This window comes from Seriola dumerili, unplaced genomic scaffold (assembly GCF_002260705.1).
Source record: "Seriola dumerili isolate Sdu_G_001 unplaced genomic scaffold, Sdu_1.0 BDQW01000822.1, whole genome shotgun sequence".
Classification (NCBI taxonomy): domain Eukaryota; kingdom Metazoa; phylum Chordata; class Actinopteri; order Carangiformes; family Carangidae; genus Seriola; species Seriola dumerili.
Window position 1 is genome coordinate 2785867 of NW_019175077.1, and position 13614 is coordinate 2799480.

The following is a 13614-nucleotide window of genomic DNA, read 5'->3' on the forward strand; positions in this document are numbered from 1 at the left end:
CTATATAGACCAATAGAATCACAGTTCAGAGGTCGAAGCAGAGCGAAGCGGAAGTTGTTGGCTGGCTGTCCCACTGTAGCAAGTGCAGGCAGCTTCTAGCAGGCTATTACCCTTCATATTAGCTTTTGCTGTTCGTCACTGGAAAGAAGAAAACGTGACAAGGTTAGTAATATACGGAAGATGACGCCGGCAAATGCAGGGAAATTATTTTCACCGGCATCGCCCTTGAAGAAGTGGATAAGCTAACGTAAAGAAACCCGGAAGTATTGTTGTAAGTATTGAAGGTAGCAAGCTTTCTACTGTAGCTTTATTGTTTGGTTGAGAAATTAAAGCCAGCGACGACAAATAGTCGCGTCATAAGCAGACATCGATTGTTAGAATTGCCACTTCAGAGTTTTTACAGGCTTAATTTATGATAGCTAATTCAATGACAGCTTCTACGTCTTCTAAATCGATAGAAACCGGCTGCTTGATGTGGCCTAGCTAACGTCATACCTTTTAATAAATGCATGGTACATGGGCTAAATATGCATATCAGGTACTACTTATGGTGGATGGGTAGTTGAATGAAATGCAGCGGGGGGCTTGGACTATTATGATTTGTTTTTTCGGATGAAAACTTACGCTATAGAGCATATATATGTTTCCCTAATGATACATGTATGTAACATTCCCCTCCAACATACAGTACATATTGACTACGATTAAGTAATGTGACTGTGATTAGTAAGAAGAGAAAGAACATAACCACTCATTCTTCAGAATGAAAAACAACATTGTTTTTCTAACTATAGTCAGGAATAACACATAACAATATGAATGCTTTACATTTCTGAAGTAAGGGTGTTGTGGAATACATGAGAACTGCTATATATCAGCTGTGTTATGATGCAGTTTTATTCAGTTTTATATTTAGCATAAATATAGTTCTGTGCAGTCTCTGTGACACGGAAAACTTAGGAGAATAAGTGTTCCGTGTCACAAGAGACTGCAGTGAAAAAAACTGACTGGCACTATTGTTCATTTATTGCATGAATTGTCAATTTGCATACATTTTCTGGGATGGTTACCATACCATTAAAATCTCATACCGTTGCAACCCTAGCTTGAAGCTTAAGCAGGAGAAAATGACATCCAAGATGATTGTTATCTAACTACCTCTTCATGTTCCCAAAGCTCACAGCAACCGTAAACACAATGAGTGCCAAATATGGCCTGGTGAGCTACAACAGTTCACGGAAGCACATTTCAATATCCATCCCATCGACCACGGAAGTGATGTCGCCCCACATAAAGTCTGTGGAGGAGCTTAGAGTTCTGGGAATCAACCTGAGCAGCTTCAGCGCCCCTTCACAGTTTTTCATCTGTGTGGCTGGAGTCTTCCTCTTTTACCTTGTCTATGGATACCTGCAGGTAAAAAAGGGATAAAGACTAAATCTGAGGGATGTACTCGAGAGATGTACACACACACAAACACACACACACACACACACACACACACACACACACACACACACACACACACACACACACACACTGTGTCTGTTTGCATGGACAGATACAAAAAACAGCAATTTAGCCTTATTTGTTTGCACAGTTAAAATATAGTTAATACACAGTTATATGATATGAACACAAAACACTTACATATATACAAGCAGGCTTTCATATATCCAGATACAGATGAAGATATACACGTATCCAAAGTAAAACAGAGCTTTACTGTTACTACTTTTTTTTATATATGTGTGTGATTACACTTAATTGGCAGTTTATTAGGTACACCTAGCTAAAACTAAGGAAATCTAATACAACATTCACGAAGCCTACCTTCATGAAGGTTGTTATAATCTGTTTTTATTACCTCCACCAAGGAGGATATGTTTTCACCTGTGTTTGTTTGTTTGTTTATGTAGGGCATATGCAAGGGAGGAACACATTAATATTGGTGCAGGTTGAAGAGGAAGGGCAAATTCTTTGATCACTTTCCGTAACATTGCAAGATAGGACCATTTTCGTAGTTTCTCAGGAAATAATGCATGTATGTTGATGTAAAAAATCTGACATTTATGATGTTGAGATCTGTCAGTTTTCACAATTTTGTGCAGATCCAGATAATCAGGATCTTGTTGAAGAAAATGTTAAATATTAGAAACATTTGTGTGTATAGTCTTAGCTAGGTGTACAGTGCATTCAGAAAGTATTTAGACCCCTTCACTTTTGTCACATTTTGTTATGTACAATATACACTCAATACCCCATAATTACAAAGCAAAAACAGAATTTTAGAAAATTTATCAAAAAGGAAAAACTATCATGTTAACATACAAATGGGTAAAAAAATAAAGGGGAAAAAAAACCTAATGTGTCCTAGTCAGGTGTTGGGTCACCACAAGCTGCCACAACAGCTTCAGTGCACCTTGACTTGACACTACAAATCTTTGGAACTCTGCTGGAGGGATGAAAACTGTTCTTCCAAAAGATATTCCCACATTTGGTGTTTTGATGACGGTACTGGAGAGCACTGTAACTAACACGTCGGTCCAAAATCACACATAGGTGTTCAATTGAGTTGAGATCTGGTGACTGCAAAGGCTATAGCAGATGATTCATATTATTAATAAATCGGCAAAAATATTCAAAATTCTTTTTTCGATTTAAGGCAGCAACATAACAAAATGTGAAAATAGTGAAAGGGTCTGAATACTTTACTTTCTGAATGCACTGCACCTTATAAACGGCCAACTGAGTGTGAGTGTGAGTGTATACATGTGGTTTTTTGTAAGTGTAGCTGTGTTTCTGTCTATGTAATTGGACAGAAAATGCTGGTACAGCATGTCATGTAACCCATAACACATAAAGTTTGCATTTCACAAAATGGGACTCAGAAGGATGTCCCCCATCCCCCCACCCCCACCCCCACCCAGGAGCTGATATTTTCTGTGGAAGGATTCAAGCCTTTTGGTTGGTACCTCACTCTGGTCCAGTTTGGCTTCTACTCCATGTTTGGACTAGTAGAGCTTCAGCTCACACAGGACAAACGCAGAAGGTACAGCTACAAAATAACCATTTAATCAAAAATTCAACTTGGTCACTTATTGGTAATTTTCTTTTTCTTTTTAGTGATACCATAATTTGCATTTAAAGATTGTATTCCTTTAGGATGTAGTATACTGCATATTTATTGGCTTATGTTTTTGACAAAATCAGTGATGATCAATTTTTGCTGAAGCAACACAGCAGTTAAGCAGGGACATCAGTTTCAGCTACTTTATATTTTCTTGTCTTTTAGGATACCAGGGAAGACCTATATGATCATAGCATTTCTAACAGTGGGAACCATGGGCCTGTCCAATACCTCGCTGGGCTACTTGAACTACCCTACACAGGTCATCTTCAAGTGCTGTAAACTCATTCCTGTCATGATTGGAGGAGTGTTTATACAAGGTCAGCTCATTGTACTATATATGTATTTCTTCACAGACCTTAACAGATACAGCTATATACGTATGTACATGATTGATTAATGTTCAGCTTTGTGGCCATTAATATTGCAGCTCTCTTTGTAATCCTCTTTATTACTTGTTATGAAATAATTTTATCTGTGCTTGACATCTCAGCTCTGTGCTTTGAAATCGTCTGTTATATACTGTATATTTGGTAAAACAAGGCTTGTCAATTGTGTTAACTCTGTGCTGGCTTTGTGCATTAGTTTAAAGGTTTAAGTGAAGTGAGGATTTTGAAGTCCATCCTATCTACTCCATTCAATACCCCACAGACCTAGATTTTTTTATTGTGATCAGATGACAAACACATTAGAATAAAATTTTTCATTATTGAGACAATCTACACGTATACATGTGAATTAAGCTTACATTTGTATATTAAGGATTTTTTTCTCTGAATCCCTGAATCAAAATCCGTTAAAGTAATGCATTTTTATTTGGTACATACTTTTAAAAAGTATTTAAAATGAAGGGTGCATCATCACTTAAAGCACTGAATTTTCAATTTACATGTTTTCCTTAGAATGGGTTGACCTTAATAACTCGAGATGTGGACTTTGGAAGGCTCATGTTACACCTCATTTTAGCCATTGTCCATGGTTCCTTTGAAGCAATGACCACCTTTCAACTTTCAGTACCTCCTTTTTCTCCACGTCTGTTGTTTTTCGGCTGTCAGAGGCCAATCAGCGGTACTCACTGTTTCTCCCTGGTCTTGGTTCTGTCTGTCCTTTCATCCTTACACTGGGCTTCTCAAGGTTCTGTGTCCTCAATGTCAGACATGTTTTGGGCATTTTTGCCTTCTTCCTTTTCTCCCTGGATGGATAGATGTGAAGACCATGGTCCCTCAAGGGCTCCAGTGGAAAACAGAATTTGTTAACTTAGAATGTAAAGTGGAAAGAAAGTGGGAGAGAGGGGGGGATGGTTGGAGGTACGGGTGTGGGGTTGCATCTGATGTGAGGCCCTTCAAAGGCAAGTCAGGGAATCAAAGCCGACCACAGCCAACCTGATGCTGCGTCCCCTTGTCATCCTCAAGGCATCCGTCCATCAGCTTATTTTTTGGTTGACTCCTTCATCCTGTTGTTTTTTTCCTCACTTTTACTTTTTCACACAGCTTTTTTGTGCATTGTTACATGCATAACATCAGAAACCTTGAATTGTGAGGAGTACATATCGTAAAAACTTTTATTAGTTATATTTTTACCTGAATCTATTGTTAACTACTTTTATTTAAAAAAAGAGGTGGGGCATCTTTTGAAAATTTCTTTGCAAGCTGTGCTTGAGGGAAGGTTGTCTCGCAGTGCAATGTCTGAGTTTGGTTTCTCTGCATTTGTGATGTTGTAAAAGGTTTTGAAAGTTGTACCAGTACCATGCATTTCACTTTAAATTTCGCACTGGTATGATTTCTTTTCCTTGGTTTCCTATGCAAAGTTAAAATTGGATTTAGGAGATTTTAGAAATTTAGGATTTCAGTTTTCATAATCAGTGTTTGTGTTCCAGGTAAACGCTATAATGTGGCTGATGTATCCGCTGCTCTCTGCATGAGTCTGGGACTCATCTGGTTTACGCTAGCTGACAGCAAAGTGGCCCCCAACTTCAACGTCACAGGTAATATCTCTTCGATCCAACAGCAAGTATCCACATCATGCTGTATTCTTAAGGTTAGACCACAAAAATGTGGCTGTGTAGAGACTGTACAGCTCTATCTTTACAAAAAGAAAAAAAGAAACTACAGCTACAGCCACAATCAGATGTGTTGTTTCATCAGAACAAAATTGAAAGTGTCAAGTCATTAATTTCTTCTTAGCTGTTAATACATTAAAAAAAAATTCATTTAGTTAAGAAGACTCATTGAAAGTCTAATACTAGTATTTAGGTTTAATTTCTGCCTCATCATACATTTGTATTAGAATCTAAGATTTTTGATTGGCACTTTGTTATCGATCACAATATAATTTTACACTGCCTATAAATAATAATGAATAATAAAGGGGTTAATTTAGGCTAGTTTTATCACAAAACTCATCTCAGGGCATCGTGGTAGCCCAGTGGTCTTACAATACATTCAGTGATACTACTGTGTTACACTGACAGGTCTTCTGTCCTAGCCCATTCCAACCACTCATACCATGTATTTAGTTTATCAAGTTTTAATTTCCATGTCCTAAAAATGTGTGTATCTATATGTTTGTGTGTTTGTGTGGCATACAGGTGTGCTCCTCATCTCCCTGGCACTGTGTGCAGACGCCGCCATTGGAAATGTGCAGGAGAAAGCCATGAAACTCCATAATGGCTCGAACTCTGAAATGGTACCCTATGTAATGTATATAATGTGCTGTGCATTATGTATATATAAGTACACACTTAAATATAGAAGTCAATTGAGTAGATGTGTGCATACAAATATCAGAGATAAATGCAGAATATAGAGCACTGCTTGACTGTCCTTAAAACCAGACCGTGTCCCATGTTGTGGTTGTGAGAATTGTGCTACTTGTTATAATGTTTGATGTCACTGACTGAATATATTTTGTTGCATTGACAGGTGCTGTATTCGTACTCCATTGGTTTTGTCTACATACTAACTGGCCTGCTCTGTGTGGGTGGGCTAGGGACAGCAGTGGCTTTCTGCTCAGAGGTGAATATAGCTTAAGACAATAGCCCTACTTCATGTAGCCGCATACAGACTCAGGGGTCATTTATGTATTCAATGCATCTTTCAGTTGCAAAACCCTTGGCATACTGGATCTCATGTGTCTTTTTCAGATATGCTGAATTATTTGTCCTTTATACATTATCATTATAATCTTATGCATTACTGCTCCTGTATAGATAGTTTTTAATTTAGGTTATATGTTCCCCTGCATCAGGAGGATGCAATGTTCAGTAATTTTTTTATATTAAGTTTGTTAAATAACCTTTTATTTCTGTCCTCTCTACCAGCATCCTGTGAAGACATATGGCTACGCCTTCTTCTTTTCTCTTACTGGTTATTTTGGCATCTCTTTCGTGCTGGCCTTGATTAAGCTGTTTGGTGCCCTGGTTGCAGTGACAGGTTAGAAGAATAGTTTGTCAAACTTTATTTGTTATTCTCTTTTCTTCCCCTCTCTTTTTCCATGGTAAAAAAAGAAAAGTCATACCAAAAGAGTGGCATAGTTTTAAAAAGTTTGTACTGGTGCAGACAGAAAACAGTGTAAGAACTCACAATATTAAAAAAAAAAAAAAAATCCCACAACATTATTATATTGAATAAAAATATGTTTATTCCCCAGCCAAAGATGCAAAGCATCTGTTTGAATACAGTAGCACACCTCTGGCCCTGTTCAGACCTGGTATTAACATGCGTCTTCCGATCACAAGTGGTCAGCCATAAGTTTGTCAGTTCACACCTGGCTTTTAAAGCTATCTCCACGTGCACTTGTGATTGGATTCCCCGCTTTATATGCAAATAAACAAGTATGCAGTGTTGTTTTTAGCCAGTCCACATATGGGTCCGTTGTCAATGTGCTTGTATGTGTGTGAGTGAGAAAGAGTGAGAGAGAGAGAGAGAGCGGGGCACAGAGGGGTCTTATAATGAAATAAAGTTTTATCAATTTGAAATAGTAAAATATTTTCTGTGGCAGGACTAATCAGACTGTGGCAAAGGAGGACAGTTAAGCAGGCAGTTCTTCAATGTGGCCAGGATGCATTTGCGTTCACACTACTAAAAGAATGTGGACACATGTGGCCCAGATCACCTCCGAATGTGGTCTGAGTGATCGGATCTCAAATGCGTCCTCAATGCTTCTTGGGTGTGTTCAGACCTGTACTTAGAGCTGTCCACTTGTAATCGGATCACCCAAGACCGATGTTAATAACAGGTTTGCACAGGGCCTCTGTGTAATATCACTAAAATGTAAAGATTCAGAACTGTACCACTTTACAATAACTGAATTGAAGTGCAGGATATTTGATCTCATATATAACGGAAAACAAACAAGTTGAAAATAGAGGCCCCAAAGTACAACCTTAATGCAACAAAAATCAGTTTACCTGTGATTACTACAACAAAAGTGATTGCACTTTTGATTTCCAGTCTTATTAGATGGACAAGGTTATGAAATAACCTGTGACACCCCAGCTTCCTCTGAGGCCAGTTTTGGCCTCAGTTACATGTAACACAATAGGGCTCCATATGGTGAGGAACTGCCTGAACATAAGAAACTACATTGTGACACTTCATAAAGATGGGAGAGGTTACAAGAACAAAAGGCTATTGAACATAGGCTGGAACACAGGTGCAGCCGTGGTTGAAACACAAATACATTTGTTTGGTTCAGACAGTGTCCAGCATGTTTGGTTTGGACCTTGCCAGGACCACCACAGTGACTGCAAAGTGCAGACCGTAAAGAGTGTGCTGCTGTGGGGTTGCCTGAGTGCAAAAGGTGTAGGACAGATGACATTTAGAGATGGCACTATCAGTGCATGTTTGTTTACCCAAATACTGAATGAAAGACTCCCAGTCTTGAGAAACATGGCAGGAGAGGAACTTTCCTACATCACAACAATACCAAACATTGCAAAAATGATTAAAGTTATTAAAGGTGAAAACTATGACCTGGCCAAGTATGTCCCCTAATTTGAATCCAATAGAAAACCTTGGAAGTATTTTAAAGCAGAACGTTGAGCAATAACACCCCTCCAGCAAAGTACAGCTGAAAAGAATAATTTGTGAAGAATGACAGAACATCTCTCCAAAGCTGCAAGACTGGTGTCATCCATGCCAAGAAAGATTGAAGCTGTCATCACAAATAAAAGTAGACCTAGGGGGTACTGACATTTTTGCAGTTGGTCCTCAAATTTGAACATTTAAGTTTAATTTAATTAGTTAATTAGTTATTGCTTACTGTATGACCCAGGTTAGAAAGTTACATCTGTTAAGCTTTTGTTTCATATTTGTAATTAAGTAAATAAACTCATACAGCTAGCACTGATGGTACCATGAATGTTTTACTCCTTTGCAGTGACCACCGGGAGAAAGGCCATGACTATTGTACTTTCCTTCATGTTCTTCACAAAACCTTTCACTTTTCAGTAAGTACTTGCACCTTTTGACTTTGATCAGTTTTCTTTTTGTTTAAAGTGAGTCTATAGTGTGACCACTGACCTCTCCTTTGACAAATAAAACTTGATTTGGCTTCCCTGTGCCTGGTTTTCATGTCCTCAGTCCATTTTCAGACTTTGCTGCTCTTTTTTCCTTGTCCTTCACTCTCTTGCTCACCCTCTTAACTCCTCTGTGCTGTCAAAGAGGTCTTGTTTTTAGCTGTACCTCTCTTGCTGCTTCTCCATCGTGACTTTCGACATGCATCGTGACTTTCGACAAAAAACTTTTTTGTATCTTCATGGCCACCCCACTTCTCTCTCCAGCTCGTGTTTGCCCTCCACTGGACTCACGGTCCCTTCATGGCTACAGTTTGCACTACCAAGAAAATACAGTATATGCATTGTCAGTAAACTCCTGGTTTGACACAAAATTTGATTTGTTTACCTTTTTATAGGAAAACTATATAGATCGACTGGTAAATTGAAAGCTTTGCCTTTTGGCTGTCTCCTGGGTCAACTGGGTTGAAATATGGTGGCTGGTCGTCTTGGTATCATTTGAGTTTTATAGATTCTGATTCTGATTCTACTTAACAACTCCACTTCTTATCGATTCCCTGTTTAGATTTTTATTCTTTTAGGCATTAATTGAACAGTCACAACACACACATATAACTGCTAGTTGTTTCTTATTTTAGTGTTCTGGTGACAAACACATGCATCTCTTTGCCCAATATTTTACAAGTCAAGGGCATCACACAGTATTCACCCAAGTAGAACACCTTGCCCAGAGGTTAATATTAACAGTCAAATCAAGCAATGTACAAGAAGAAAATAATGTTCTGGAAAATGACCAAGAATCACTCAAAAAACATGAGAGTGAATGTCAAACTGCACTTGTTGAACCAAAGATGAACTGATGCCTGGACCTATGCACAGTAGCTGAGCTTTATTTTACACTGGGGCAGCAGCAGCAGCAGCATGGCATCAAACAGTGCACAGTTTTTCAGATGCTGTGCTGCTTAAAATTTTTGGTCAGATTTGATGTGCAATTAGGTTCAACTTGCAGCTAATTAGCTTACCTACATACTCATACAATTTTGACCACTTGCCATGGCCCATCTTTCACATTGTTGTAACGTTAGCCCTGCATGCTAGCATGTTTTTTTATGGAGTTAATTATATTGAGTAAATTTTAAACTTTTGCAGCTGTCTAATGGCACACCAGGCTCTGCTGTCCCTCACCTGATGCTGTGCATGCTCGTATCAAAACAAATGGACACACCGATGCGTTGATGCATGACAAAGTCACATAGACAGATACTCTCTTAAAAACACTGCTCACTAGCAGTATTGGTCAAAAACTCCATATGGTCCCTTTTAAAGTAGGAAATCTGATCCATCAGCATCTTACTGAGCCCTGCTCTACTTCATACTGTAATGCCAGTTATTACACTAACCTTAATTTGCATTTCCCCACGTTCGCATTTTGGGGTCAACTTCATTTTCTTCCTTTCTTTAACTAACCTATACATCCCTCCCTCCTCAGGTACATCTGGGGCGGCCTTCTGGTGCTGTTCGGCATCTTCTTGAATGTTTACAGTAAAAACAAAGAGAAAATCAAGCTTCCTTCCATCAAAGACCTCAGGAGCCTGCTGCTGACAGGAAAGAAAGTCCGATTTCTCTCACAAAATGTATAGGAGGCAGACTGTATGTCTGGTCAGATGTAGCGATGACCCCAATATCTCAGGGGATATGCTCAAGCATATGCCTGAGCTATGGGCCTTATCACCACCAACATTGAGCCAAGGATGTGTATACAAGGTATGCAGTCAGCCTCACAGACAGATAAACAACCATTGAACTACGATGGGTGATGGAGTCTCTATATCCTGTCTACCAGTACATCATTGGTGTAGAACTGGCTGGAATTGCTCTGTAGCAAACCGAAAGAACTGTACCTATTTTTAATAGGGGATCAATGACTAGTGGGCAATGGTAAAGCAATGCTTCGGAGCCCCACAGAAACATTTTCAACATGGAGGATAACACCAAGAACTTTTAAGACTCTGAAAAGCGAAGCCAACGCCTTAGCTAACCAAATCGCACAGTTTTGCACTGGAAATGGCTCATGTACTTAAACACTTCAGTGGTTGGAAAAAAACTGAAATTTTGGAAGGAAAGAGGCCAGAGAGACATGTTAATGTGTCATGTCTGAAATGAATGTTTGATCCCCATCCTAAAAGAAAATATATACTGAAAAATGGCATATTTGTCTCTGCATGTGCCAGAAATACCAAACAAAAATTAGATTTACATAATTGTCTTCATAAAAGTGGCTTTTTTCATAGTTTATTGGTAATTTATAGCTGACTGTGCCCTCAATCATGGAAAACGTGTGATGGTGACATTCTGGAGAATATGATGACATTTGCTCAACTGTACATCAACGTCAACTACTGTTATTTGCTAACCATGTGTGTGGATGAAAGTACCACTCTTTTTACAATAAACAAACGTTTCTCTTAAAGTTCATCCCAGTATCCTGTGTGTGTGTCTCGTCAGCCAGCCCTTATTCTTTCCCCTTGCACCGCTTGGGAGAAGAGTTGAAATGTTGCCAAACTGTGTGTTTATCCATTCAATGGCCTCGGGCATGTTTGATTAGGAGTCCAGAAAAAAAGATAGCACTGCTAGACAGAAAATAAACAGCAGTCTTCACTGTGCCTAGGCTATTTGGATCTAACCTGTGTATGTATGTTATTTTAAATATTACTGTACACTTGGTTTAAATGGGGGAAATGCAGTCCAACGCATTTGTAGTCATTTCCCAAGAGACCTGCACTATAACAAGTTTCTGTAGTTTTCAGTTTACATGTGATGTAAACAGCTCCGCGAGACAGCAATAATCGTGCAACACAACGAATGGATAGTGAAATTCGTTGCCAACACTTAATCGATTTTTATTGATTCGTTGTTGCAGCCCTAATCACAATACATTCATTTTGAGCGGGACTTTTGAGCGGAAATTTGTCTTTGGTGACATTTGGCGTCATTTTCAACTCAGATGTTTGTTATCAGGCAGACAGAGGAGGACCGAACATCTCTACAATCTAACTGTTACACAAATGATGGGAGTATAACAGTTATGCTAGACACCTGCCTTTCTCCACACAATTTTATTGCAAGACCTTATGGACAGGATTTCCACACTCTTTCAGCCTTTGACTTCAGCAAGGTAACTACTCATTATTTTGCAACTGTGAGTCAATTTAGCACAATTTTTTCATGTAACGTTACCTGTGTGTGTAACTTTAAGAGCACAGTGAGAGAGAAGTAGAGAGACGCACCTTCCTTGGCAGGTAATCTACTCTGCACAATGTTACTAAAATAAACTATCCTATTTCCACATGAAACTTGGATAGATTTTATTATCTGGTGACATTTAGTTGATAACACTATTAGTCTGGTGTAGGAGTAACATAATTGAAAGAAAATTAAATCGGAATCGCGTGTATGTGTGAGCGGTTGTATGTGTGTGTTGGCACGCTAGCTAGCTAGCTCCGTTTAATGAAGTTTGTCACTTGTTTTTCTCTCAGTAGTTATCCTGAGGCCTGTGTACCAAATACTGGAGCAGGCAAAGACAAAATATGATTTTACAACAGGTAAGGCATTTAAACAGCACACCATTTTTGATAGAATCGTGTGTTTTCTGAGCTTCATTGTGGGACGAAAAGTTAGATATATTTTGCTAGCCTGACTTGAGGTTTCGTTCCCGACTTGTGGAACCATAATAAATACCAATTGTAAAGTTTCAGGTTATTTATTCCACCATTTGGCTAATTTCTTTCAGGTTGAGTATTTCCAATTTAGTGATACTAAAGAAAATATCACCAGCCATTTTCTAACACTGAGTTGCACTAGATTCTGTAATATAAATGTGCTAATATTATTGCACCAACTGCTGGACATATTAGTTATGTTTATGGTAGTATTTGAGGGGTGACCTAACATGTTATCTAATGTTATGTCAGTATTGTATTTCACATTTTTAGGTGTGTTTAAGTTATTTTGCTCTTTATGTTAAATGTTAAACCCTATCCTATCAGGTCAAATTCTGAGCACCGTTCACTTCATTTTCAGGAGAGTCCATTCTAGGAGCGAAGAAATAGATGGTTAAAGGTGACCAAGTTTTTTATCCTTGGCTGGGGTAGTGTGTGATGTTTTGTAAGGATAAATCCAGAGCAGAGTAAGTGTGCAGAAGAATCCAGGTGCAGAAGAACAGGCAAGATGATCCAATGAAAGAATGAGTCCCTCAATCCACATGTGACATGGGTGGGAGAACAACCGACCAGCCAGGTGAGACTTCATTTAATTCATTTTTAAAGGTAGGCAAGTAGTAATTATGGTTAAGCTTAGAGTTAGTCTTGAGGAAGTGAACGTAAGTCACTGTACTTCTCCTCTGAAGCCATGGAGACACAACTGTGTTTATGTGTGTGTGTTATGTACCGTTGTACTATGCTACTGCACTTAAATAAATTTCTACATCAGCAACTAATTAGTGTGAATGTTGAGGCACTCTTTTGTTCTGCAGTCTGCTGGGGCAGCAGCATGTCAGATATGAACACAAAGAAACTGGACAAGCTGGTTAAAAAGGCTGAGTCTGTGCTTGGCAGGAGTCTGGACTCACTCAGGACTGTTGTGGAGAGACGTCTCTAAACTGTTTTCACTGGAAATTTGTTTCAGTCGAGTTGTAATCAAGAAGCATGCGGCAGTTCATTTCAGTTTGTCATTCTAACTGACGCAGAAACACACGTAAATACAGACAAGCAGAGAGGCACACGCACACAAACACATGGACAGAAAGCTGTTTGCAAGTTAGTACTCCTAGAGGGAGACAACATGACAACAACATATTGCAGTTCTCAGGTTTTGTAGGTAATGGAGTTCAGCTCCTCCAGTCTAACATTTTGTCAGTCTAATTTTTTCAACTATTTTAGCATTGTGTTACTAATATTCTTCAGGTGTGAAATTA

At 38.8% G+C, this 13614-nt stretch overlaps 1 protein-coding gene across 1 annotated transcript; it reads left to right on the forward strand.

Moving 5' to 3' along the window:
* The first annotated feature begins 49 nt into the window (after positions 1 to 49).
* On the forward strand, positions 50 to 11117 carry slc35b3 (solute carrier family 35 member B3). Its single transcript, XM_022766340.1, has 10 exons — positions 50 to 271; positions 1177 to 1413; positions 2928 to 3049; positions 3293 to 3447; positions 5004 to 5111; positions 5715 to 5812; positions 6049 to 6141; positions 6447 to 6558; positions 8507 to 8576; positions 10132 to 11117. Exons 2-10 carry the CDS (start codon positions 1198 to 1200, stop codon positions 10280 to 10282), a joined length of 1125 nt encoding a protein of 374 aa, XP_022622061.1. The 5' UTR covers positions 50 to 271; positions 1177 to 1197; the 3' UTR covers positions 10283 to 11117.
* The last annotated feature ends 2497 nt before the right edge of the window (positions 11118 to 13614 follow it).